The 27,113-nt window shown below is 41.4% G+C and overlaps 2 protein-coding genes across 3 annotated transcripts in view; both read left to right on the top strand.

Moving 5' to 3' along the window:
• The first annotated feature begins 15 nt into the window (after positions 1-15).
• On the top strand, positions 16-3,246 carry gpx4a (glutathione peroxidase 4a). Its single transcript, XM_079575339.1, has 7 exons — positions 16-158; positions 1,288-1,382; positions 1,461-1,605; positions 2,373-2,524; positions 2,601-2,625; positions 2,702-2,761; positions 2,919-3,246. Exons 1-7 carry the CDS (start codon positions 51-53, stop codon positions 2,949-2,951), a joined length of 618 nt encoding a protein of 205 aa, XP_079431465.1. The 5' UTR covers positions 16-50; the 3' UTR covers positions 2,952-3,246.
• Positions 3,247-5,734: 2,488 nt separating this feature from the next.
• pip5k1ca (phosphatidylinositol-4-phosphate 5-kinase, type I, gamma a) overlaps positions 5,735-27,113 on the top strand; it is a 52,570-nt gene continuing 31,191 nt past the window's right edge. Inside the window, exons 1-5 of one of the 2 annotated variants that reach the window (XM_079574678.1) lie at positions 5,735-6,109; positions 24,784-24,812; positions 25,183-25,269; positions 25,543-25,673; positions 25,783-25,900. In XM_079574678.1, the coding sequence (XP_079430804.1) occupies positions 5,977-6,109; positions 24,784-24,812; positions 25,183-25,269; positions 25,543-25,673; positions 25,783-25,900 (498 nt within the window). In that variant the 5' untranslated portion in view covers positions 5,735-5,976. The remainder of the gene's footprint in view (positions 6,110-24,783; positions 24,813-25,182; positions 25,270-25,542; positions 25,674-25,782; positions 25,901-27,113) is intronic. The other variant, XM_079574679.1, reaches the window with a different exon arrangement.

Below are 27,113 nucleotides of genomic sequence, written 5' to 3'. Positions count from 1 at the left end.
CAAGCTGCGAGGGCGGAGCAGCGACAACAACAATGCTCCTTATTGATTAGATGAAAATTATAAAAATGAGGCCTTTATGTCTTATTTTGACATTTAGCGCGGTGACGGCCTCTGGGGCGCTTCTAGCCATGGTACTGTACTTTGTATTATCCACAACGGTAATGTACTTGTTTACACTTTTACTCCTCGTGTAGCATCATCATGGCGCTCCAGCTGCTGTCAGTGTAGCTCATGGGTGATGCAGCTGTTTGAAAGACTATAATATCAGATTATGCAAGTGTTTTGTGAGGATCGTGCACAAGATTCAGGTCTTGGCCCTTTTTAATGTGATGAATGTGTAAATTCTTGGGATTGTGGCTGTGTTCCTCTGCTCTGACCTCATTCATGTCCAGTATTTGCTGATCGGCTTATCATGAAGGGGCTGGAGGCGCATGATAAGCTCTTAAGTAACCAAATTCATGAGGGGAACTTGTTATACTAGTTTTACTATTGTTGTAATTAATCTATAGATACTTTTAGCATAGTGGACCTGTCATGCTCTGCGGGAAAGGCATTTACGGCTCAATTAAAGTATTTTTCGTGGGAAAAAGTTTGGAAATGTATTATTTGAATAACTTGTTGTGTTTGTTAACTATTTCAAGGACATACTCTACTGGATCAAACTCTGGAATTAATTATTATTCATCTATAGTTAATCATGTGCTTGGCAGCTAGAAAGTTACATTGTCTTCCAGTCCCCCTTTTTGCTGCCTTTGTAATGATAATCACTTTATATAAAGGGATTACCTATTTCTTAATATTTGTCCTTTGCCCTGGACACACAGACTCTGGCTGTGTTCACGTTTGCTGTGACTCAACAGTTATGAGTTCTTGTTGTGGACTGTGGACTAGGTACATGTTAAGGACCGCCTCTGTTCAGTAATATCAGCTGATCCGTATAAAAAGGGTTTAGTTCTGGAGTTTAGTTCTGGATAAGACTTGGGCTCTGTCTTTCTGATCGTGGGGGAGTTTTGAACGCTTTCTGCCTTTAGGGGACCTTACTGGAAGCCAGTATGCGTCTCTTAGGGTCCACTGTCCTTTTCTCTGTGTTGCTGCATGCAATGGTAAGAGTTTTGAATACAGGCCTTCTAGCAATGCTACATTTTTATTTAGTGACTGACTGTGTGGATCTCTAATGTACGGGACCGTTTAAAAAACAAAAATTCTAGTATGTGTGATTATGGTGATTAATATTGTTTCACAGCACATAAGGTATTTATTGTTGTATTTGTTGTGTGTTTTTCTTAGTCGGCACCAATAGATGACTGGCAGAGGGCAACGTCAATTTACAATTTCTCAGCCAGTGACATTGATGGCAACTTAGTCTCCTTGGAAAAATACAGGTAAGCTGACCTTCTGACTCGAATGCTGCATGTTCTGCACTGTCTCCATCTTCTGATCGTATATGCTTGTTCTGCCAGGGGCAATGTTGTCATCATCACCAACGTCGCCTCTAAATGAGGAAAGACCCCAGTGAACTACTCTCAGTTTGCGGATATGTACGCCCGCTACTTTGAGAGAGGTTTACGCATCCTTGCCTTTCCTTCCAACCAGTTTGGGAACCAGGTACACCAGCTTTCACAGTTTTACACAAGTTATGATCACTTAACATAAGTGCCTATGCAATAATTTGTCAGTTCTATATAAGTGAGAGGTCACAGTATATTTCAATCACTGAGATCTTTCAACTGACTGAGATTTACACACTTTTGCAAACACAGCCTAAAACAAAAACACATGGTAACTTTAAAATGTTTGAATGTTTGGGTTTAGCCATAATTTTACTCATTTAGTCAAATGTTATGCTTGTTTTGGTCCTGATTTAGTATTGTTAAAGTCTTGTTTTCACATGTGATTAAAAGGGCATCATACTTTTAAAATGTAATGGAACGTACCGTGCTGAAATGTTTTAGTAAATATTGTTATTGCAATTTTTAGATGGTTATCAAATGTAGCTTTTTTTAATCCCTATTATCTGCTACATTCTATAAGATAAGGCTCAGATAGTGACTAGAGGCATCTTGTATACAATTAATATAAAAACTTTAAGAGAGCAAATTATATATGTTGAATATATATAAAATATCACTGTGCAAAGTTTACAGTCATAGTGCAGGGACATGGTTTTGCATACGACTAGGTGCTTTCTCAACTCAATATTCTGTATTTGCATAAGCATAGAAAATGTGACTACTACATTTAGCAATTCAACCTTAGCTGTCTCTTGTTGTTTTCTTGTTTCAGGGTGCTCTAATCCAGATAACCAACAACATATTTAATGTTTTTATGCATTTGTAACGTTCTGTTCCCTTTGATTTTCCTACTTTGTGCAGGAGCCTGGGACTGAGGCACAGATCAAACAGTTTGCCCAGTCCTACAACGCTACCTTTGACATGTTCAGTAAAATCGATGTGAACGGGGACGGTGCTCACCCGTTGTGGAAGTGGCTGAAGGACCAACCCAATGGAGGAGGGTTCCTGGGAAAGTAGGTTAACGATAAATCGGCATTACTCCTATTTGTAATACCACTACTCATTGTCTTTTTGTTTTGAATTCTACAGTAGCATCAAGTGGAATTTCACCAAGGTAACATGTTTAACTGAATGTGTAATAGAAATATTTGCTTTGACACCGTGTTGACATTTCTTTATGTTCTCTCCAGTTTTTGATCAACAAAGAGGGCCAGGTGATGAAGAGATATGGACCCCTCGATGACCCAAGTGTATGTACTTTGATTTAAGTAAATGTGCCACTTGATTTAACTCATTTCTCAAATGATAACTCTCAAAGTCTGGTTTTCACCCATGAGTCCTGTAATATGTAAAAGAATAGGTCTGTGTAATTTCACTAATAAATGCATTTATCTTGTTCGTTTTCAGGAGGTGGAAAAGGATCTTCCACAGTACCTCTAATCTCACCGCGAATGAATGACTAATCGATAATACACACTCACTCATTATTTGTCCTTTCATCATGTTTCCTCTGTTTCTGTGCCTCTACGAGAACTAGTCAATACAACATGCGCCCGCCCCAGATCAATGAAGGCATGCCCTGAAACCCAGACTCTGGACTGGACAGGCCTGATAAAAATCAGCGTACAAAACTCCTGGGAAGAGCGCATTGTTGTATGAATGTAGTTCACTGTGAGACAAAGAAGGAGCGCACCTGTATTACTACTCAAGTACTGTGCCAAATAAAAGCACTGACAACTAAGATGTGTGTTCCTGTAATTGTCTATTGGATTTTCTTATGCACTTACATAAATGTGAAGTTATTGATTTGTCACAAGCCTGCATTCAGTAAATACACAGTGTGGCTTATGCAGTACATCATTTGATCCGTTTGGGAGAACACATCCCCCTTTTTCTAATATTTTGGGGTAAGGGATCCAAGAATTATTTCGGAGGATCTGACAAAGATTAGAGATGTTATAACAGTGTTTAATAGGAGTGTTACAGTTTTTGGCCTGTTCCCCCAATACACCAAACCTGTATGTATAAAAATCTGATGTACTGGGTGTGTAGAAAAACAATACTTTGGCAAATTTAGTTTAGACAATAAATGTTTTAATGTTTATTAATTCACTTCCTTATTGGTCATTATTAGTAAAAGTGCTTTGTGACCATGTCTGTGAAAGACGCTATACAAATAAAGTCCTTTCCTTTGGTACCAATGCGCCATGAACAAGTCCTATGTCTATCTGGTTCCATCCTTGTGTTTGGAATAGTCTCTTCCCATGTCACCCATGTTGTAATTGTAAACATAGCAATGGTAACTTGAAATTGCTCCATAAAATTGCCAATTCTGGTGGTGTAAAACTTCATAATATTATCCCATCAAAAGTAGACATTCGATTTGTTTCTTCTTAAAGCCACTCCACGTAACATTTCACCTACAAATACAAGTATTTATTTCATTACAGACATTTCTACATGTGTTTTTCTGTGAGTGGGTCACCTCTCCAAAGAGCTGACCGTACACGTCACTTTGAGCGGAGGCATTTCCAGCTTGTCTCCAAGGAGATATTGACTAAAGGCAGCCAAATATGAGATTTAAATAGGTTAGGTCCTCATGTAATTTTCCAATTTCCATTTTTTTGATTAACCACTGCAATAATAGCATAATCAGAATCACTAAAGTTGTTATTGCCATTGTTATGAACAGGTTCACAACAAGGAGTGTGACAATATATCGATTTTCTGAAATTTCGCGATGTTTTGCGGGACGATACAATGTCGATCCTTTTTATTCCAATATCGATACTCTTGATGACGTCATGCATATTAATATTAATGAGGCAGCAGCCACTGATTTCACAGTCAACAGAGGCCAACAATGATCAAGAATTCCGTCAGGACAGCAGGGGGCAGCACTACAGTTTTTAGCACTTGAACCAAACACTGTCACATAAATAATTTACTTTTAATGATAGTTTTTATATTTTTGAGAAGATTAATTTGGCGTTGATTTATTCCTTTTTAAATAGGACTGTGGTTTCATCTATAGACCCATTGTGTAATTAGGGGATTATTTATAGACAGAAAAAAGGGGTACAAAGCAGATGAAAAGAAATGTAAATGATAATAATATGCAGTAGGTTAAAAGTAGCATGTTTTTTTCCGTGATGTATCGTAGTTTATGTTTGTGCAATATATCGATAATCGCAGTATCGGCATGTCGTGGGATAATCGTTATCATAAGCCATGTATCGCGTATCGTATCGAATCATGAGGTACCCAGAGGTTCCCATCCCTATTCACAACTAGGATTTTTTTCTCGTGCAACATGAAACTTAAACACATAACTTAGATAAATAATAAACTATAAAAACTTAATACTATAAGGGCATGCATAAGAAGATTAAATTTAAACCATGATAAAGACAACAACAATATGATATGACAACAGTATAATCTAAATCAGGGGTAGGCAAGTTTGCGTCGTGGAGGGACGATTTTGTAGACTCTGCCAAAACATCCAAGGGCCGAACCTCAACATTGTAGCCTAACGTAAAGAAGTATTTTCCACAAATGCCAATGTTTTACATCAATGGTTTCCAAGTGGCAGGGCTTTGGGACTCATCATTACCCTTGGATGACGAGCCGAGGACCCAAATAAAACTGTAATTTGTCATATATCGTATAAACTATTGTATTTTCAACACAACTTTTTGTTAAACAAGCAGTAGATTTCCCATTAAGACTGAAATTATGATCAAAACAACCCAATAGCATTCATTTTAACAGACACAGTTAGTGTTTCCGTGCAGTTTCAGATGGAAAATATTGAATAAAAGTTCCCTATAATCTCGCTACCCACTGAAAATGGTTCTGTGACCCACTTTTGGGTCCCGACCCACCAGCAGAGAGTCACTGTTTAACATTATATATGATCAAGCAGGATGTTCTGACTCATTTTTTAAAATACTGACCCTATTTATATATCGAGTACTTTAACATTTGCACAACAATATTTCTCAAAATCATCTTGGGGCCAGAGGTTCTGTGCTGGAGGTCCGGATTTGGCCCCCGGGCCTGACGTCGCCTACTCCTAATCTAAATGTTGCAGTGTGCCTTTAAAGTTGTATTTCCATAGGCCTGGGTGTTATGATGAGGCTGTCGTAGAGCTGCAGTCCCAGTTGTGTCCGTTAGGGGGCCCCACAGAGCGCAGTCCCATCAGCTGTAACGGTTTAGTGGCTCGTGTTCCGACAGTAGCAGCAGTCGGTGCAGTGGAGCTGACAGGAGCGGAGCTAGAGTCAGGACTACCGCACACATGAAGGGACTCTCACGGATAACTCTCGCCTATCTGCCCTTCTGACCGCTGCCACACACCTCAGGACTCACGCTCGCCTCTGCTGCACCGGGGTCGGTCCGTCGCCGCCGGTCTTTCCTTCGCGGGGCTCGGCTGTTTTTTTTCCTGCGGGACTCGGGAGGCTGAATGGAGGCAGCAGCCGAGGGAGCGGTCGGGCTGTCGGAGGCCGGGGACGGGAGTCCGCTCTCAGGGGCCGCAGCATCCGAAGATGGGGACACGGAGCTGGGAGTCGGCTACGGGATGGACGCGGGAGACATGGGTAATTGCTTTTTCCATCAGTTTAACAGGCTCGTGTGTGATTTATAGCATTTTATCCCCCGTGGATCCACTGACACTTGTGATGCTGCTGTGACCAGAAAGTCCCGACTCATCTGTGCTAGTCGCTAGCTACAGCTAATCGAGGTGAACGGATGAGGAGCAGGTAAACTTGACATGACACTAGTGTAACATGAGAACTAAACATGCAGGCCTTTGTGGGGCGGTTTGTGCAAACGGCGCTGTCGTGACTTCTCCCATAGGAGCTGATCATCTAACGTGTGTTTAAGGTCACATGAACACATTCCAGTAACAGACTGCATTTGTAGGGGTCACCTTAAAGCTGTGGAGCTAATGCTGCGAGGATAAACCCCACACTTGCATGGTTATTGTGTGCGTGAGGTGGAAACCTGGAGCCAACATGTGAAGTAGTAGAGCATCTGATGGCAGCTGCTGAAGTGCTTTACCACCACATCATTATGCAATAGCTTGTTTATAGTGATCTGAAATAGCACTATGTTTTGATGTCTTGTATAAGTCCACTACTGTATGAACCAGCCTTCTTATCCAGGCAGCTGTCAGTATATGTCAGGAGAATGCGACATGGTAATTATCAAAACATAAACATATTTCTCAGTCCCCTCCAGCAAGCAGATGAATCCATGAGGCGTCCTGCTGCCACGCTCGGTTATGTCAGAGTACTTGCTGTCAGTGGGTTTGGGGATTTCTCCTGCTCCCAAAAAAAAAACCTGCTGACTATGCCGAGCTCTGTACCTTCACATCAAACAGGCTCGTGAATCAAATGCTGTTCACGGTATTGACTGAAGCCCCATCTCTGAAGCGCTGTGGTGGAGGGGTGCCTTTGGCTGCAGATGCCTTTTTTCCCCCCCCCTCTTCTTCTTATTTTCTGGCTTGCTGCTTGCTGGCGCGTGTCTAGTGCACCAGGGGTAATTTCACAAGTGTGTGCCTGCTCCACCATCACGTGCACATTTGGAAAAGGGGGAGGCAGAGAGGAGGGATATATTGAAGCGAGATTTTTTACTATGATTCTGACTTCACTACACTGCTTGCTGCCATCTTGTCAAATCATCGTCGCTCGGGGCTGAGTTGCTTTTAGAAATTGCAGAGAAGAGAGAGCAGACACGTTTCAATTATAGCTTATCATCTGTGCAGCCTTGCTCTAATAGGCTCTGCAGCGAGCACTTACAGGAGAAACCAATAACAGTCTTAGGAGGAAGCCATTAAAAGTCCTACTAGAAAAATCTGCCTCATCACACGCTCTTTATGAAGGAGGTGGTGCACGAGAAGGTTGAGACGATGGTGAATATAATCAATAAGAATGTGTTTATGTTACTAGTTAACAACAGACTCATTATTCGGATGTTTTTGTTTGTTACGACCCGGCTCTGCTAGTTAAAGGAAGTAACAAAAACCAAGATGTAAAATGGATAAATAAAGTTGTAATTTAATAAAAGGAGTGTTCAAGGTTAATTTTACAAAGGAGTGGCAAAAATAACCATAAGAACAAAGGCTACTTACAATATGTACAGAGGGTTAACCAAACGCAAGGTACTAAAACAAGTGTACAAAACCAACTAGACAAAAGCTTACGAGTGTCTCCAAAACTTGTCACAAAAGGCCTAATAACAAAATGAGTGACAAACTAAAACTAAAAGTGTTGCTGGAAAACACTGAAAGTCATGACAGACACGAAGGAACACAGACAAAATGGCGTACGGGCCACAAAGACCAGCAGCCTTGAATGAGCCATGGTGGAGTCCTTTTATAGGAGTGGCTGGCACAGGTGGCTTTAACGAGCTCCCTCCCAGGTGTTGAGCTGCTCCCCCAATCAGGCGGCAGCAAAGCCAGAGACCCAACCAGCAGCCAGGACCCCAATGCACTCCATCAATCGCAGCCCAGGACCACAGCAGCAAATTAACATGGGAGAAAACAAGAATATACAAAAAGAAAGGAGGGAGCCTGGAGGCCTGGGGCCGTAACATTGTTCTTAGTGAAACTGTATTTTTCTCACTAAGCCATTTCAACAGTGTGTTCAAGTAAATTCCAACAAAAAATCCTAAACGTTTTGGCTGTTTTACATCATATTGTGACAAATCAAGCCCTAACCCTTACCCTAAAATCGATAAAATGAGACTGAAACCGAGCTTTGGCACATTTCTGACCAATTTTTGTTTAGGCGGTGTCAGCAAGATACAGTGGCAAGAAAAAGTAAGCACACCCTTTGGAATCTCTCACATTTCTGCCTAAATTGGTCACTTAATGTGGTCTGAGATTCATCGAAATCATAGGAATGATTAAACGGTGTCTGCTTAAACTAATACGACCCAAATATTACATTTTCTAAAAAAAAATTATTGGCCAGAACATGTAAGCGTTAACAGGACAGGGAGGAATAAGTAAGTACACCTTCTGAATCTCACTTAACTACAGGAGTTTTGTAAAGAGGAATGGTCCAAGATTCATCCTGATCATTGTGAGCGTTGCTGCAGAAGAAGGGTCAGCCAGCTATTTAATACAAGGGTACTTATTCCATGCTGTCGTGAATGTCTCAGGTCTTTCTGCAAAATATCTTGATAAAGTTGTGAATCGGCTGCAGTTCAGTGAGATTCAGGGGGTGTACTCACTTATTCCTCCCTCTCCTGTGAATGTTTACATGTTCTTTCCAATAAAAATATGATAAAGTGTAAATGTTTGGGTGGTAGTAGTTTAAGCAGACACTGTTTAATCATTCCTGTGATTTTGATAAAGATCAGACATTTTATGACCAATTTAGGCAGAAATGTGAGATATGCCAAACGGTGTGTTCACTTCTTCTTCCCACTGTATGTGTAAATCCCAGTCAGATGGATGAACTCAGAATACTTGTGTTTATTTTACATCTGTTCAATCAAAACCCTCCTTCCTTAAGTTCCTTGCCTATTTTCTGTGCTCTTCAGTATTTTTTTTATACCGTGTGACTGAATTGGATTTATTTTGGGCTCCAGCTGTAAAAGACCGGTCTCCACGTCACTCATAACGTCAGGTCTGTCCGTAAAGCTGCTGCTTCTTTGGCTCCACTGTAAATGTGCGAATATGACGTTGTGCTCGAGTCACAGCTGGTTAGAAAAGCACACGCTGAGACTTCGCTTTCAATTAGAACTGCACAATGTGACAGAAGCAGGTGATGTGTGGGGATCATTACGTAAGACTGCTGGTGGTGATAGTTCTCTGTAATTAATATTTATACGAAGGGTAGAAAAAAAAAACTTTGACGGGAACCAAAACAGGGCTAATGTTGAAACTAGAACCCAGTACATGAGGATAGAGGGGAACTCGAAGTGAATTGAGGGAGTTTATTTATAAACTTCAAAATGACAATTGTTCATGCATGTATCGTGTCCTTTACAAGAGCAGGTTATCTTATGAAAGGAAGAAAAGCCATTGAAATACGGGCTCCCACTGGTGCAGAGCAGACTGTCATATTGTGGGCTTCGCTCTCCTTGTGCGAGTGAATGAATGCTGGCAGTCGGACGGGCCAGTGACTCAGAGTGGCAGCTGTGGCTACAATTCAACTTAGTATTTAGTGGCAGAATAATGGCTACAGAATAGTTTGATGAGGAGCATTCTCAAGTTAATTGTGAAGAATCTTTCAAAAGTTGTAACATGTCCTCCCGGGTACTTAATATCAGCCATAACCCTTCAAAGGAACAGGCATCAACTCATCTAAGCTTAAGTGAGAACATATTTCAGTATGAAAAAAACAGCGGCCTGTTCCTTTATGGCCGATAGCTGATATTCCTACTGTACCTACCAACTTAAAACCGTGGCTCATCCAGAACTATACCACTACTAGAACAAGGAGAATCTAAACTAACCTGGACTAAGCCACTTTTAAATCACCCCTGAACAGGATTAAGTTCAGAAAACCCCAAACTCTAAACCAGAACTGAACCAAACAAGCCCCAAAGTAGACTCATATAGGCCTGTGCAAGGATACTTTAATGTGATTTGGTCACAACAACACCATGTGATGCTAGTTTTTTCATATTCTGACATTGCATTACGCTTTTGATTACAATGCTTTACTGTCCGGTCCTATTCTTACTGTAAATATCCATCCACGCTCCACCTTACAGGCTCCTATCTCCTGCCCGCACCTTCCCCTCTCTTCCTCTGCATGTCTCCAGTCTAGACCGGTCGTTTGTCACTGCTCATCCTCCCTTTAGTTCTCTGTTTTTGCTCGGCTTCAGGCACTGCTGCTGTGTCACATTTGCTGACTGAAGCACAAAGGCTTGTTTTCCTCCACTGTATCGCCGTACATCTGCGTCTAGTTTTTTCCACGATGCTTTGTGCCTCTCTCCTCTCGGTGTCCCCTTACCTGTGTCCCGCTCCGCAGATCCCGTGTAGGGGTTGAACCAGCGCCAGGGCCGTTTGATGTCATTGTATTATTGAGCGTAGCCGGTGACGCAGTGGCTTACGTACCGCACACATGGCTTGTTCTATTGGCAAGGTTATGACCCATCCTTCAACCCATCTCCAGGTCTTGGGCTACGTTTTTGCTCTAGAATTAAGCTGAGTTTCCTTTCGCTTCAAAGTTTATCGTTGACTTTGCAGCTGTAGCCCTTTCCCCTGTTCCCCTCACATGACTGCGGTGTCCCGGCTCCCCTCAGAGAACAAAATAACCCGCTGCTTTCAATTAAACGTTCCTCACAGGCCGCTGCGGATGCAATTATTACCGCACAATGACTGCCCGCGGCGCCAGCTCGGTCAGGGGAGAGACAATGTCCATGATTTTTGGGAACATCTGAAGGAAATTACAGTGATGATCGTTGGGATTTTCACACCAAATGTCTGAACAGAAGAGGGAAATCGAAAAAATCAAGTATACATTCATAAAGGTTGCCTATGATACAGAAAGTTACAGCCCCTATAAGTCTCGGACTGAAGAGATTTTAAGAATACAAAGAAAAAAACTAAACCATTTCCGACTTTAGCATAATAGAAATAGACGTATGGATACTTCCCGACTCCAGGCCACTGTTTGGGAATCCTGTAGATGCCTATAAGGACATAACAGGGTAAGATGCTGAAGTGTCTGCTGAGTTCAGAGAGTTGGGAGTAAAATGGATCTGTTTAAAAATGTTTCATGCAGTAAATCCGACTAAGAGGTTTGCGAAATGCTTCGGGCCGTGCACTGCTTTGTCCAGAGACCTTTGCCACAAAAGTGTTGGAGCACTTGAAGCACTTATCTCTCTGATGGATAATGATTTGAGATGGACCTTTGTCAGATTCTCTCAGTGCATTAAATCTAACGTCCTTACGTTCTGGAGACTGCCGTATTCAGCTGTAACCCAAGCCGAGAGATTCTCCTGACGATGAGGACAAGGAACTAAAGCAATGCTACATTTGTACAAACTTCACAATACAAATATGGGCTGACTGATTATTGAAACAGTGTCAAGGATCGATAATAACAATGTAAAACCAGGGCAGACAAGGGAAAGTGTGAGCAAAATCTTGAATATTTATGTTCAATTTATGTTCTTTATGTTAAACAAGCATGCTTTTGTACGTCGTTGCTGTGTTTTTATGGGGTTTGGCGGATTTTTATTACTGCAGAGTCCATGATGATCCTGACCAAAGCAGCTGATAGTAAACAAGCAGCAGCTTATGAGCTAAAGACATCTGAGACTTACACATTTCTTCTTCTGAAACACTGAAGATGCAGCAAGAGTCCCCCACACCTACAGCTTAGTGGAGGCGTCACAAGAGGAGCTACAGAAAACAAGGAAGGGACAAAGGAGGAGGTATCATGGCAAGACTCGCAGCTTAGCCACACATGCCTTCTGTCCCTACTATTGTTCTGCCTAATAGACGTTCACTGGAGAATAAAACAGATTAACTGCTAAGCTCTTCCCAGAAGATGGTGAAACCCTTTTGTGGAGTGGAGGGACCTGCGCAGGAGGAAGAGTTAGGAGGAGGAGCTGACCAGTGCAGGACACCACGCTCTGAAACAGGGACCAACCCAGGAGGCGGTGCATCATTTCAGAGTATCAGAGGAGACTGAAGGCAACCAGCTAGGTTTCCTCAGGGCACTACAGTTTCCCTGACCTCCAAAAACATTCTGGTCAGATTGGCCAGGGGTGGTGCGGCTCAGTGGTGGGGCGCTCAGGACTAACACCTGAACACAATTTCGCTGTACATTTGTACAATGACGAATAAAGCACTTACTTACTTACTTACTTACTTACCTACCTACTTATACCTATTATTCATCTGGTTTTTGCCTTTTGCACCACTCCACCTCATTTCTTGAAGCTTAATTTTGACCAAACACTCTCAGTTCTATCAGCAGTAGCAGGTTCCGTTATTGTCTTCTTCAAAAGCCACAGCGTCTGTCTGTCTGATATCCCTCAAGGCGTGCAGTGGATTTTATTTGAAAACCACGGGCGGAGCGGCGCCGCGCCGAGTCGAGAGGCGTGAGCCAGAGAAGTTTTAAATTCAGTGAGTGCTCCGTGCTGAGTAACGGGCCGTATGTAAAAGGATGCTCCTCGCCGCACTGCTGTGTAATCGTCTACACAGTGAGCACAGACTGAAATGGCAGCGATGTGGTGTGGGCTGGAGGAGAGGACCGTGTCAGACGAGGATAATGGCCATGTCACTGAACATTTGTCAGAAAAGCACAGCAAAGAGGCGCACACTTACATTAGATCAAATTAGAGCAGCGTACACGGGGGTTTTCCTTTCTGGTGTGGCAAGTTACTTATTTCCCTGAACGGTGCACTGGAATAGATTGATCGATCTGCAGTTAGTCAGCTTGATGGGTGCATCTCCTTAAGCCTTTTCTGATACAAATTTATTCCTGTTGCTTTTCTGTAGCAGAATTATTATATAATTTTCCCTCTGTCCCAAGATGACTTTACTTGCACACATCTAAAACCTTCTAGCACTTCCAAGCTGAGCCCTTATCCAGCCGCTCAGTAATGAAAAGCATACAAATATTGCATAAGAGCGTCAGGAGTTGTGTGTTTATGATGATTTAGCCCGGAGAGGACTTATCTGTTTTTAGCTCTGCCCTCCGTCCAGTGCGGTGAGTCTGTCGGAGCAGAAAGACCTCCCTCTGGGGCGATGAGGAACACCAAGTCTGACACAGCATTTCGTTCTACAGACTCCACAGTCATTAGCCAGAAACATCAGGCTCAAGCTATTCCACTGAAATACACACTGGCAAACAAGTGGCTGAGTCATTATCCTGAGTAACATAAAAAAAACAGCTCCTACAATTACTCTTTATTATATTACAGCTCAATAACTGACCATTAGACATAAGGAATATGAGAAAACGCTTGAGTATTTGGCCTCATGTCTTATTTTAGACATTTCTCAACTTTTTTTTATTTTTTATCTTATCTAAAATCTAAAAGTCGGAGGTTTATGAACTCTTGCGTAGTAGAGCTGCACAAGAACCACATCCATTTCAGAACATGTTTGAAGAGTTTTAGCAGGTTTGACACGTAGTAAGACCCAGTGGAGGTTACATGAGGCAAGAATACAGTATTTTGCGATAATACTATTATTAGTGCAAATCGTTTTATGATTTTTTTTTACAAAAAAAAATGGAAATCACGTTAATCTCTTGTGTAAAAGTATGTCTTAACATACCTTAAATCAGTGGTTCCCAACCTTTTTTGTCTTGCGGACTCCTTGGACCCGTTAGTGGTTGTCTGTGTACCCCCTACTTCAGTTTTTAACACTTACAAGCACTTTTAACCCCCCTCCAAGCTTAGATCAGTTGATGCGTACCTGTCTGGTCTTTGTGCGTGAGCTCAGTCACGCAAAAAGACCAAAGATGTTGTTAGCATTTAGCCTCTCCTTCTCTCTTCTATGGGGCCAAACGGGGGTGAAGTTAGAAGCGACCAAACTCTTCCACGTTTCCCCTAAATACGGATGTCGAAGTGCTCCTAAGGTGTTATTACGTTTTATATTTTCCCATTGATTTTTGTCACGTTTTGTCGCTCTTCTGTTGCATTCTCATCCTTTTTTTCCGTCTCTTTTTGTTGCTATTTCCACACTTTTTTCAAGAAGTTTTTAGATTTTGCCGAAGGTGGGGGTTAGGAGGCTTTAAGTAAGTACAATGTTAACAAATGTTGTCAAATTAAAACTAAAATTCTCCCAAAACTTTCAAATAATGTTCAGTTTGACCTTTGTTTTTTGTTTTTTATCTGAAATAGTTTTAAGTACCTGTACCCTTGTTGTCTTAAATAACACAAGTTGCAATAAAGAATAAAACAAAACCAATTTCCTTAAATAAAATTGTTGAAGTACTATAAAAAATAGGATGAAAAAATTGATAAATATTGAGCCCAAAAATATATTGTTTGCCTGTCATTTACTGAAGGATAAGTCAATTATTATTGTGACAGGTCTAGTTTGGCGAGAAAATGACATGAATAACTGCTTTGTTTGCTTTTTGTTAATTGTAGCTTGGATTAATTGTGTAGCCTTAATGCTCAGTCCAAACAAAGCCATGATTGAAGACTTTATTAAATTCAGACAAAGAGAAGAGTGAAAGGAACGAGCTTGATCTGCCTGGAATCATTAGCTGAGATGGCCTGACATTACCTGACATTTTATCGACATGTATCTTGGCCCCGTGAGCGAAAAGACAAAAGATGGAGCTCCCAGGTGGCAGCGTGTCCTCGCATGGATATAGAGGGTATGCAGATTGTGTCACTGCTTGGAAACAGCGTGATAACAGAAGCCAAATAAGTGTTATGGCGTTTGTTATTATTTGTGTTGACGCTTAGTCTGGAACATTGAGGGCTTTGTTTAGAGTGAAAATTATGTAAGTTCATGCCCTCTATTCCGTTGTGATCGTCGCTTTCAGAATATCAGTAAATATCTCGAAACGGAACAAAACAAACATGCCACGCACTGGACCAGCAGCGGGCCTACAAACACCCTGGCTGCGTGTCTCTTTGCACCTGCTCCTGTGTCATCATCTCGCCCTAATCCGGGACCGTTAGTCTGGCATGACGGGACAGGAGGATTGAGATTAAACAGAGTAAAGTGACAGTGACTGACCGACTGACCCAAAAACACGCTGCATTGTTTTTGCGCTGAAATGTGAGTTAATGCGTTCCCCTCTTTTGGCATTTTACTGATCACTATTAAATGATACAATAATCAAAGTAACGTTTATGTGGCCTGCTTTGGGATTACAGGTTATTGTGAGTTTATATAGTTTCTCGTGCAAAGCTTTGAATGTAAGTACGTAGTGATTGTTTCTCATTTGTTTCCTGAATTCTTTTGAATAGGCCACAACATGCTTTAATCTGTATATTAGTATTACTGGTCCAGTGTTATTGTAGGAATTTACTATAACTATCATCTACATTGCTCTGTTATGAGCTTGATGTGCTAGCTGTTTCCCATGGACTAATGCTGCATAGTGCACAGACTGCTCTAAATATGTACAGACAATTACATGCATGAAGGCACAGTCGTGTATCTAAAAAAAGGACATTTTTATAACCAGCTTAAGGCAGTCCTTTTTCCTGTTGCTATTGGTTATAATGGGTGACTTGTCGCACTGAAAAGATGTCCTCTTTAGCCTTTGCTCCTGAGCTTCCTCTCGCAAATGCAGCGTGCACTGGTCCTGCATTATGCACTCAGCCTTGTTTAAGAAATAATGTGAAATGGCTAACTCCGAGAGATGGGTATTTTTAGCTCTAAGTCCACCATCTTTTCTTGGATTTGATCATACTTAAACCACAGTCGCCATCTACACTGGCTGGCATTAACTCTGTTTACTGTCAGCAGGACGGTTAAGCTGGACATTGTTCAGCCAGAGTCCTGTAATTGCGAGGGCTGGCAGAAGCCTCTTTGAAAAGCTTAGCGTTAGGAAGTTGATGACTCCTTAATTATAAGTGTCACTGTCCAGAGGCTCTGCCAGCTGGGCATCAGACTAATGAAAGAGACTGACACACTGTGATGGACCTTATACTGAGGCTCGATGCATTATATCAGTGACCTGTAAAAACAGTGAGTCATGAAACTTGTACGTCACTTTAAAAGTAGTTAAACGTATTGTCTACAGCAGTGGTTCAAATCTCAATATACAGTATCAAAACTAGGCATTGAAGTAACAGGTAGGGCTGTCACGATAATTACTATATCAACTTATCATTCAATAAATAATGATAATAGATAAAAGCTATATTTTTATGGCCTGTACATGTATTAGCATATCCCTCCTATTTTTTCTTTGTAAAACTATGATTTTTTTTTAACAAAGGTTTACTGGCATTTTTATACCAGAAAGTTGACAATATCCAGTATCGTTAGTCAATAATATCGTTTATCGCGATACTTTCCTGCCTCAGTATATCTAAATTTGTTATTGTGACCTTGTAACAGGTATTTGACATGGACATTGCGCAACAAATGTGTTTTGCATGGACCAGAGATAGCTACAAGCTATTTTTTTTCATCTGTAGTCCCTGGGCAGAGGCAGAGTGACAGCAGTGGACAATGAGCATTCTAACTTAAAGTGACACATTTTTTGCTAAAACAGATTTTGCTAAAGATTGTAGCCAGCTTTCTTAAGTTTGGCCATTTTTGTGATTTTGTGTTTATAGCTTCACTTCCTTATTGGACACCGACACTAAGGATGAAGGCAAACAATTTTAAACTGTTTAAACTTTTAACCATGCCGACCATGTTAAGTCAATGAGTAATGAGTCAATCTACTATGGAAACGTTACCTTTATCTATGTCACTTCCTGTCAGCAGCTTAAAAAAATCAAATTAATCATTGAAATAAAATGATAATTATGTAACTGATGTTTTCCTTCTAAATAAGTCATATTTTCAAAAGCATTAAAGCCTGTCATATGCAATACGGTTGTGCAATATTGCGAAAACGATATTATTGCGATATTACATTAAACCATTTCAACATGACATGTTTCCTTCTTGTTAAACACAATCGTAAGTTACTAGTTATTCAGCAAATTGTGTCAAAAGAAGACTTAAAGAAAGACGATATCAGGACCACAACAGGACTAAAACTGAACTACTGTAAGTTATTAAATGTTTAACTTGTTTTTGGCTGAGTTTGCCTTTGTGGCTTCTTGCGATACGGATATTGCATCACCTAATGTCGCGATACTATATTTTTTGCAATATATTGTGCATCCCTAATCCAAACTCACGTCATTAAACCAGCACCTTAAATTATTATAAAAGTTAATAACATTTTAAAGAGTCCCGAGTGAAATTGGGGGTCAGCACTACAGGATGAAAGCAGATGGTATCAAATCTTATCAGTCAGACTTTGGGATCCTGTTGTGCAAACATGGACAAGTATGATTTGTCTAGTATTAACTGTTTTTCATAAATGACTGAACTAAATTTGCATGAAGGATGTTCTGCGGTGTTTATCAAATTACTTGACACTTGACCTTGGGAAAATTAAACACCCACTGTGTTGTTTCCACCAAACAAAGAGTATGTTTCCCGGCGCAAATTTATCTTAAAAGTAATTTAAATGAGCCGCCCTTTTTAAATGGATGTCTGTGGATTTTGGGTCATTTCAGGCGAACTTTTGACAATAACAACATGCACTTCAGTCAGCAAGAGAAATTAACGCCAGCTCGATATTTGTGGAGGCCATTGTTCAGCCTCTGTCAGGATAACAATCATTTCAGAGGCTGACTCTTACTTAGTGTGCGTCCTGAGGGAATACCACCATCGATCTCATTCATCAGTAACACTTTCCTCAGAGGCAGGAGCATCACAAACACCACACACATTCATTTGTGCGTTGGCTGTTTTTTCAATTATGAAAAATGAATAATTAATCCCCAGTTACTTGTTATTATGTTGTTTATTACAGAGAATTGTTTATTACTTTAAGGCCTTCGAACCGAAAAATTAGCTTGTTAATTGTAAATTGATAGCGGTCTGGTCCAAACTTATTCCTAGCATTCGGATTCTTCACACGGAAATGAGTTTTGAATCACATTTAAAGCAGAACTAAGCAACTCATGCCCCGAGAGGCCATAAGCACCACTGCAGGTGTCGTAGCATCTTACGGGTTTTTACTCATTAATTGTCCGTGAGAGTAAATACTACGCTGACAGAAAAGACAAAGGAGAGAGGGATGTTGTACATCCAATTACACAATGGAGATATTTTTTTTCACTCAAACTTGGCTGTAAATACTGTTCAAGGGGCGCTAGCAAACAGTTAGCTTAGCTTCTTCTTCGTGATTCCATTAGTGTGTATCGGAGCAGGGAAAGCTGCAAGTGTGGTTTTCTGGCTAGAGTAACCAGGGGGAGATGAAAGACCACCCCAATCATTCCATCAACACTTGTATTTCCCCCAGAGGGACTATGAAAAGGATTTAGTAAGGTAAACAGGTTACTTAGTTCTGCTTTAACAGCTTTGAGGGGCCCGGCTGGTATTGATTCAATAGGCACAACCCCTGTATTTTAGCTGGCACTTTTCCCTGCCCTTTGCACGGTTTAAGAATGATCCCATTACTTTTTACCCAGTGCTTGTACAGTTGTCTCATACTTTTGTAATACAACTGTTGATTCAGTGTCGACCCAGAGTCTACTTTGCAGTTCGTGAGTGTTCAGCCTTATAAGCCCCCCTGGTGTTCCTGCCCCCACATCCCTGCACTGAGCCTGATAATGGCCCGGCCCCTCGAAGCTGGTGGTGTGCGTGTGGGCCCATTAAAAACACATAGCAGCCCGTCCAAGCAACACACTCATAAGGAGCTATTTATTTGGACAAGTCTATTTGTTGTTCCACTCCCCGGGCAACAGTAAGGACTGCAGCGTGATCCTCTCATCGTGCAGCCGCTTTACATTAGCACAGAGGGCATCAACAGGTGTCCCTATGAAGTTGAATAGTACATGAATGGACTGTTAGCAATACATTTAGACTCGTTATTTCAGTGTGAATTTGAAAAGCCCTTCTAAGGACGGACATTGCAAATTAGCCTTGGCTATAAATGTTGTAGTGTGGTACATGTTTATTGTTCACACATGTCCCTAATAAATAAATAAATACAAATAAATTTAAAATCAATGCAGCACTGTGTTTAATCATTTAGCAACCGAGCTCTGTGTAATTTCATTATCTTAAACAATGACAAAAAATACCCAATCTGTCTGTGCGAACTTTACTTTTCAAAAAGCTTGTCCTGCAAAGATGTCCTGTGTGAAAATGTTGACTCATTCCTTTCTAAGACATGCTTATACTTCACTGTCTTCATGAATGTTTACTGAGTTAACATCCTGTGTGTGGTTTTAGTGCTCTGTGTGTCATTTGTAATTTCAAGAGCTTACATTTGTCTCTCTGACAAAGCCCCGCTGACTTTGTCCTCGTGAAACAGACAGCAGCAAAATTACCTGTTTTTTTACTCAGCATCTCCCAATCACACACTTAGTCTAAAAATGGCACAGGAAACTACTTTCTTCCTGTGGTCTAAATCGGTAACTGGCAGTTTTAACAAGTGCGTGGGTGCAGTCGATTGTCGATACCAGCTTATAGTTACGTCTATGAGAAGCTGTCGAAGTTTGCACAATGCAATGCCATACAATAAATTGTTTTGGGGAGATGAAACCAGCCACTTAAAGCATGAGGAGGGGCACAAACTGGTCGAGTCACTACTGATACCTCACTACTATACACTGTGTTAACAATTATTATGCAAATTGTATTTCAGTGACATACATTTTTTTAAATTAAACTCATGGATGGTATTGTGCAGTTTCTGCTCGTCAGCAATCAATTAACAGTTTAGGGGAGGCCGGACAACCGCAAGCCTCTGGAGGGTCCTACACCTTGATGTTCAGGAGACTCCAGAGGCACCAGCAGTTTCAAATACCTGTTTGCTGCTTTGTAGCTGCTGTTCTATTAATCTGATGTATTTGTCTGGCAGAACCAGTCCTCATTGTGCCTTTATCTGCACAAACCCGTGTGTGCTCTGAATCAGCCACAAATCTCTTCACAGTATGATAATTTCGCTCAATCTTTTATGAAATATCGAAGGTTTTCATACCTAGTCGAAGGCATTCAACTAACTCACGCTTTTCATCAGCAGAGAGATCCTTATTCTTTTCCATATTGCTAGAAAATGGTGGTCTGCTTAATAAAGGTTTACGCCCTTTTTTCAGTAGTTTTTCCCTTGGACTTATCTTACAATTAATCATCACAGCTGTCTAAGATGAATTTAAGGTTTTTACCATTGAGGTTCAATCAAAATTAAAGCCACACTGCGGAGTATTCCAGGTTGTTTGTCAGAAAAGTAAGTACAGTGTTGTAAAGCTCAAAACGTAAACTCGTTCAGCTCGACGCCGACAATGCTATTTAATATGAATTATGAAAGTTATGCATTTGACGGAGCAGTCAGCGTATTTTAACCAGGTATTTAGTTACTTGTAGTCAAATCAAGGCAGTAACTCAACTAAGCACTCACAGTTCAGATGCACCTTCCATAATTAAAGTAATGCTAGTATGTTATTGCATTTTCTGAGTGAAATGTAACAGTGTGGTTATAATGTAAAATATAATGTTATATCTAATGATATTTGCAAGTCTTTCCTGATATTCTGGAGTCTAAAAGCATTGCTAAATTGTGCGGGGCTTCTATTTTAATTGTATTTCTCTCCCGCGTGCGTCAGTTGTCGTGGCGGTCGGTCGGTGAGCCTGACGTAAACAGGGCAGGATGAAGCAGACTGTTTGCCTGGATACGCACTCAGCCATTCTCACGCTCCTTTTCTCCTTTGAACGCAGCCCAGCCGTCGATCTCCACGCGCACACTGCATACCTTTACAGCACCGAGCAGGTTCACACACGCAGAAAGGAAGAGATTTGTCTGTTGAAATGGCACAGCAAGAGAAGAAGTGAAGAAACCCATTCACCCATCTTAATTATGCACCGTAGAGACACCGTAGATGTAATGTTTAGGTGGAGAGATTTGTCATCATTTTAAACACGCCATACTGCAGATGTTTTGACCTGGTTTATCTTTCACATTATTAGAGCTATCCATGTGAAACAACTGCAAACACTGCACTTATTTTGGCAGCACAATAACCTTTACAAACAACAAGTTATGCTTGGCTTATTATGTATAAAATCTGCTAACCCTGTAGTTTATGCCTCTGGAATCTATTAGATTTTTGTATTGGTTGTGTAGCAATAATATATTTTAGTCTTGAGCATGTTGCACACAGTTAACTCGATTTTCAAACATTCATCAACAAATAATACCTGAACTCCCCTCCTGGAACCGCCACCTTAAACGTGGTGGAGGGGTTTGAGCACCCGAATGATCCTGGGGGCTCTGTTGTCGGGGGCTTCGTGCCCCTGGTAGGGTCTCCCATGGCAAACAGGTCCTAACCTAAGTGACGGGTCAGACAAGGTGCGGTTCAGTAGCTCCTTATGAGAGACCAACAGGCCTGGTTAATCGTGAGGCCGTCCTTCTGTGGACCCACCACCTGCAGGAGGAGCCATAAGGTGCAATGTGATTTGGGCAGCACGACCCGGAAACAGACAAGTGGAAGAAAATGGATGGATGGATGGATGGATGGATGGATGGATGGAAATACTTGAACTTCAACTTGTCTTACAGCGTACAAACGTTATTCAATCACAGAGACGCAGAAGTTGTGAAGAACTTTAACAGGGTCATTAAGAAAAAGAGTACATTTTTTACCACCTTAGTTCATATTATATCCCCTTGTTCTTTTCTTTTGTAGAATATTTGCACATCTATAATAGCGTCAGATTTTTTTTCCCCCTTGAATTTAAATTTTGTGTGTATGTTTGTGTGTGGCATTCAAATAACTATTGGGAGTTAAAATTGCGTCACAAAGCATTATTTCTGCTAACTGTATAAACCCTGTTAAGATACAAGATTAGCAAACTGTTTACCGTGGCCATGTTTGATATTGTGAAGATTCTTCTCAAAAACTGTGTCAGCCCCACAGAGATTCCCACTCTTTTTCCGAAGTCATAACAAATTTGACGTTTCAACCTTTCGCCTCTCCCTCAATCATCTGCATTTCCTCGACTATTTCCGTCGCCTTGACTTTAATGCTCGCAACAGGATTGGCTCAATGTGGCTGTGCGGCTCATCTCCGAGAGGAAAATGTGTGCGACAGAGGGAGAGATACGGGGCGAAAACGAGGAGGGGGGTTTACTGCTCTGCTTCAGTCACATGGGCAGGCACGAGAGGCAGGCAGCGAGACAGGCTCCGAGAGAGAGAGTGAGCGCTCGTGAACCGGTGAAATGCGCTGGACCACCTCTGAGCTGCAGATCCTCGGTTTGCTATTACGCAGCGAGCTACATTACAATTTGACTTTGTTCAGTGGTTTCCAAGGACACAGCGGAGCATGTCAAATATCACCCTGCTCCTTTTGGTAACTGTGCCATTTTTAGACCGAGCTACTAAAGCCATTCAGTCAGAAGAGATGAGTTTCCCAAAGCACTGGTCGACAAAAATCCCTGCTCTTTCTTCGGAGTTGTAGTATATTCTTAGTAATATCAGAGTTATTAAAATTATTTGAGTGAAACATGCACAACAGACTGGTTTGTTCTTGTCTGGACTTTGGCAGAAATAAATGGTTATTCAAGTTGGGGTTTATTCTGATTGTTTTTTGTAATAAAGCAATGCATAATTTGCTATTTTAAAATGAATGCATCCTTAAATCAATATAAAAGATCAATATGAGGGAATAAGAATAGCCCAGCGCTATGTAGGTCATTCATCTAAAAACACATCACTGAATCTAGACATATGAAACTGCACGTCTACTAACTAATGTTTACAAAATGGGACTCCACGCTTGAATTCGCATGTGCTGCTGCAGAAACATATCTGTTGGAAATGCCACCATCTGGACACTGGCTGTGATGGTGTTTTTGCTCCCAGTGATGGCATTAATCAGTTCGCTCTTGTGCCTTCTGAAGCTGCTCTCATCCTCTTCTTCCCCCTCCTTCATTTCTCCACTGACCCACTCCTCTATGCTCTGCCCGTTATTACGGCCGGTGTTATATCTCTGTAATCATGCGACTATTTCAGGCCTTTCTGGTGCAAACACTTCTACTGATTGCACAACTCGACAAACTGAATCCTGATATTACTCGAAGCACTTGTTGTATTCAGGACATGAGCAGCAGCAGCAAGTGTAAAAGCGATTTAATTACATATAATTGCTTACTTATGATACTTACTTACTTATGATAGCTCTGACTGTATTATTCCAAGAGGTTAACTAGATTTTATACGCTGTTGACAAATTGTAAAACTGTTACAGATTCCAGGACTACAAAAGTGTTTTGAGGTTTTTCAGAAAATCTATGAACAATAGAGGTATAGAATTATAAAACCATTTTGATTTAAGTTGTTAAGTTTGTCATATTTTCAAAGATCAAAAGCTAAAAGTAGCGAAGTGCTTTATTGGTCATTGTACAAGCCACGACGAAATTGTGTTCAGGTGTCAGTCCTGAGCCGCGCTGCCACTGGTGGGGCCAACCTGACCTGATCTTCTGAAACGGTGCACCACCTCCTGGGTTTGTCCGTTTCAGAGCGTGGTGTCCTGCACTGGTCAGCTACTCCTCCTTCCTCCTGCGCAGCTCCCTCCGCCCCACAACAGTCTTACACCCGCGTCTGGGAAGAGCTTAGCATTTCATCTGTTTTATTCTCCAGTGAACGTCCATTAACCAGTGTGGCTTAGCTGTGAGTCTTGCCCGGATACTTCCTTGTTTGTCCCTTCCTTGTTTCCTGTAGCACCTCTTGTGACGCCTCCACCGTGCTGCAGCTGTGGGGGTCTTGGTGCCTAGTCAGTGTCTCAGAAGAAGAAATTTGTTGGTCTCAAATGTCTTTAGCTGTTTGTTTACTTGTGAGTTTATTGTAGTTTCCAACACATTTAAAGCACATACACCCCCTGGATTCAACTAACTGTTATGATCTGTGGTTGCTGCAGTTGTTCAGGTCTGGGTTCAGCAACACTATGTGCCCAAAGGATGGATTTCTTTTTCCTTGATGGTTCAGGCATATTCCACGATGACAATGCCAGGATTCATGGGGCTCGCATTGTGAAAGGGTTCAGGTAGCATGAGACATCATTTTCAACATGGATCTGAACCCCATTGAGTGTCTTTTGGATGTGCTGGAGCAGGATTTGCGCAGTAGTCACACTCTCCCATCATCAATAAATATTAATGCAATACTGGAGTAGTTCAGATGCTAATGGAATCCAACCAAATATTAGAGCGTGGTGACCGTTTTTGTGCTTTTTTTATGATGTTACTCTCAAACCCTCGGTGCAAACGATACATACAGCATAATGGGGGAGTTCAAAACCACGCTTTTCTCTTATTATAATCCACCTGTCAGTCATGCTCTTTGTGTAGTCTGACGAGGCTTTGCCTAATGCACTCAGACAGACTGTATGAGACGTTTTGCCTCTGCTGCTCTCTGGACATCCTCACAGCCGCACACTTGTCTTTGACAGTGTTATTGCGTCTTGTTGGACTGCTGTGTCCGTCCTGTGGGATTCATCTTTGTGACAGAGCTCAACACTAATGGAACTGAGAGATCGAAACACTATCAAACACAAACTCACTCGTGTGTCTCTCTCTTCTCTTTTACAGATGCAGCTAAGAAGGCCTTCATCACAGAGGTAAGCGCCTTGTCCTCTCCTTTTCTTTTTTTTCTCTCGATGTATTGGTTTCATTCATTTTGTCGGTGGAAATGTAAAATAAAGTGACCCTCCATTTGAAATATACATACAACTAACTAAGCAAGCGATTTATTTTCCTTAGGCGTCTTAGGAAAACTAGGAAGGAAATTGATATATACCGGTAATTAATTACGGGCCTCAAAATGCATCACCTGATCATAAGAACTATAAATCCCTTTAAAGCATCAGAGCTCAGTGTTGTTGTCGGGTCACAAGGGGACACCGTATGCCCTTTAATTTACTTTTTTTCCCCCTTCCAATAATTACCAGGTGCAAAGCATTTTAACAAAGCCCTTTTATCTCCCATCAGATGCCCTCATCGTCAGGACAACCAGGTCAGGGCAAGAAGATCGGCCACAGAGGAGTGGACGCATCGGGAGAAACAACCTACAAGAAAGTGAGTTTGGTCTAAAACGTCTCGAAGGCAACACATCAACCTAACTTTTGACAGTAACATGCACATTTACTTGTCGTGCTGAACACAAATGTATATGGACAGTGCGTCATCTCATTTTGTGATCATTTGGCGATATATTGTGCAGCTCTAATCTCCTGACTGCAGTTAATCGATAAAAAAATGTCGAGGTATCCGCTTATGTCGATATTGCTCATTCCTTATTGACTGGTGCCTTTTGTTCACCACATCCTGACCTCCGTTATCCTCTCCCAGACCACATCGTCAGCCTTGAAAGGTGCCATCCAGCTGGGCATCGGTTACACAGTGGGCAACCTGAGCTCCAAACCAGAGAGAGACGTTTTAATGCAAGACTTCTACGTGGTGGAGAGCATCTTCTTCCCCAGGTTTTTTAACTTTTTACTCACAACACGCCCGCACCGTCAGCCGCGTAGCCCGCTGCTTTTCTCATTAGTAATTCAGATGTCTAATGTCTATCGATGTTTTGTGTTGCAGCGAAGGCAGCAACCTGACTCCGGCTCATCATTTCCCAGATTTCCGCTTCAAAACGTACGCTCCCGTGGCCTTCCGCTACTTCAGAGAGCTGTTCGGCATCAGACCGGACGACTACCTGGTAAGACCTTAAAAAAATGATGACAAATGCACTGTTACCGGGTTCATAAAGATAGACATTTGCATACGGGAAGGGAATGAGCTGCAATAGTAAACTTGTGCTGATGTCAGTGGTGGCAGCCATGTTGTTTACTGTCAAAGGCCGACCTGATTGGCTGTTCCAGTGCGCCATTACTCGCATGGCAACAAAGGTGGAGTTCAATTCTTAATGTAAATATTCATATTTTTACTGATATACCAACTTAGACTTAGTTTCTACTATTTGCAGCATTAGTTCTTCTGAGAATGTCTTCCACATCCAAGTAAAATTGGTTCTGCGTAATATCCTTAAAGGCACACAGCGTAACATTTTGGACTATACTGTTGCCATCAGTACAAAACATGTTCCCAATGAGCAGCTCGATACAGCTGCTGTTACTGCAGTGGGTAATCAAAGAATGAATTTGGATGAGAACCTCATCTGTTTATATCTCAAATTCTGCTGACTTTAGTCGACGTCTCCATGGAGACGAGCTGGAGACATCCCGACTCTTGCTAAAGTTACAGTCATGTCTAGCTTAGCCACTCACAGCAAAAGCGTTTATGAGGTATTTATTGGGTAAAATGTACTGATTTTTTTTAATGTCGGCTTTGTATCTTATATCTTAAGGAATATCTTGTTAATCTAATTGTATTGTGTAATTTGAAAATGCTCACGAAACCATTACTCCAATATAACATCCATAAATGGTTTACTCAGTGTTCAGGGAACAGGTCAAAACAATTACCGGAACACTCACATTAAACCCCATCATATCAGATAAAATCTTTGCCGAATCCTCCTAAATATTTCCCGGATCCTTTACCCTGAAAAACTGAAAACTGGGGGAATGCGTTCCCGCAAACAGGGGATCAAATTAAGTTCTGGTTTTACTGCTGCATTTCCAGCAGTTTAACGTCTGGCTGGATTTATCAGTTGCTGGAGCTCGCCCGCATTTTGATGATGAAAATCTAACCTAACATTTTCCTTGTCTGCCTTTTCTACTAAGAAGATCTGCCTTTAAATGTCAAGCGTGCTTTTGTAAGCAGAGCCATTAGCAGGAGCTGTACTCACTCCCTGCTATTAGCACATTCTTTTCAGGCACTCAGAGAAACAGGGAATGTCATAATAATCAGAGATAAATGTTACACCTGGAACGAACTGACGACGGTTATATTAAAAATGCAAATATTAA

This window comes from Gobius niger (genome assembly GCF_951799975.1).
Source record: "Gobius niger genome assembly, chromosome: 17".
Classification (NCBI taxonomy): domain Eukaryota; kingdom Metazoa; phylum Chordata; class Actinopteri; order Gobiiformes; family Gobiidae; genus Gobius; species Gobius niger.
Note: the sequence above shows the minus strand (reverse complement) of the source record. Positions and strands in the feature narration are given on the sequence as shown.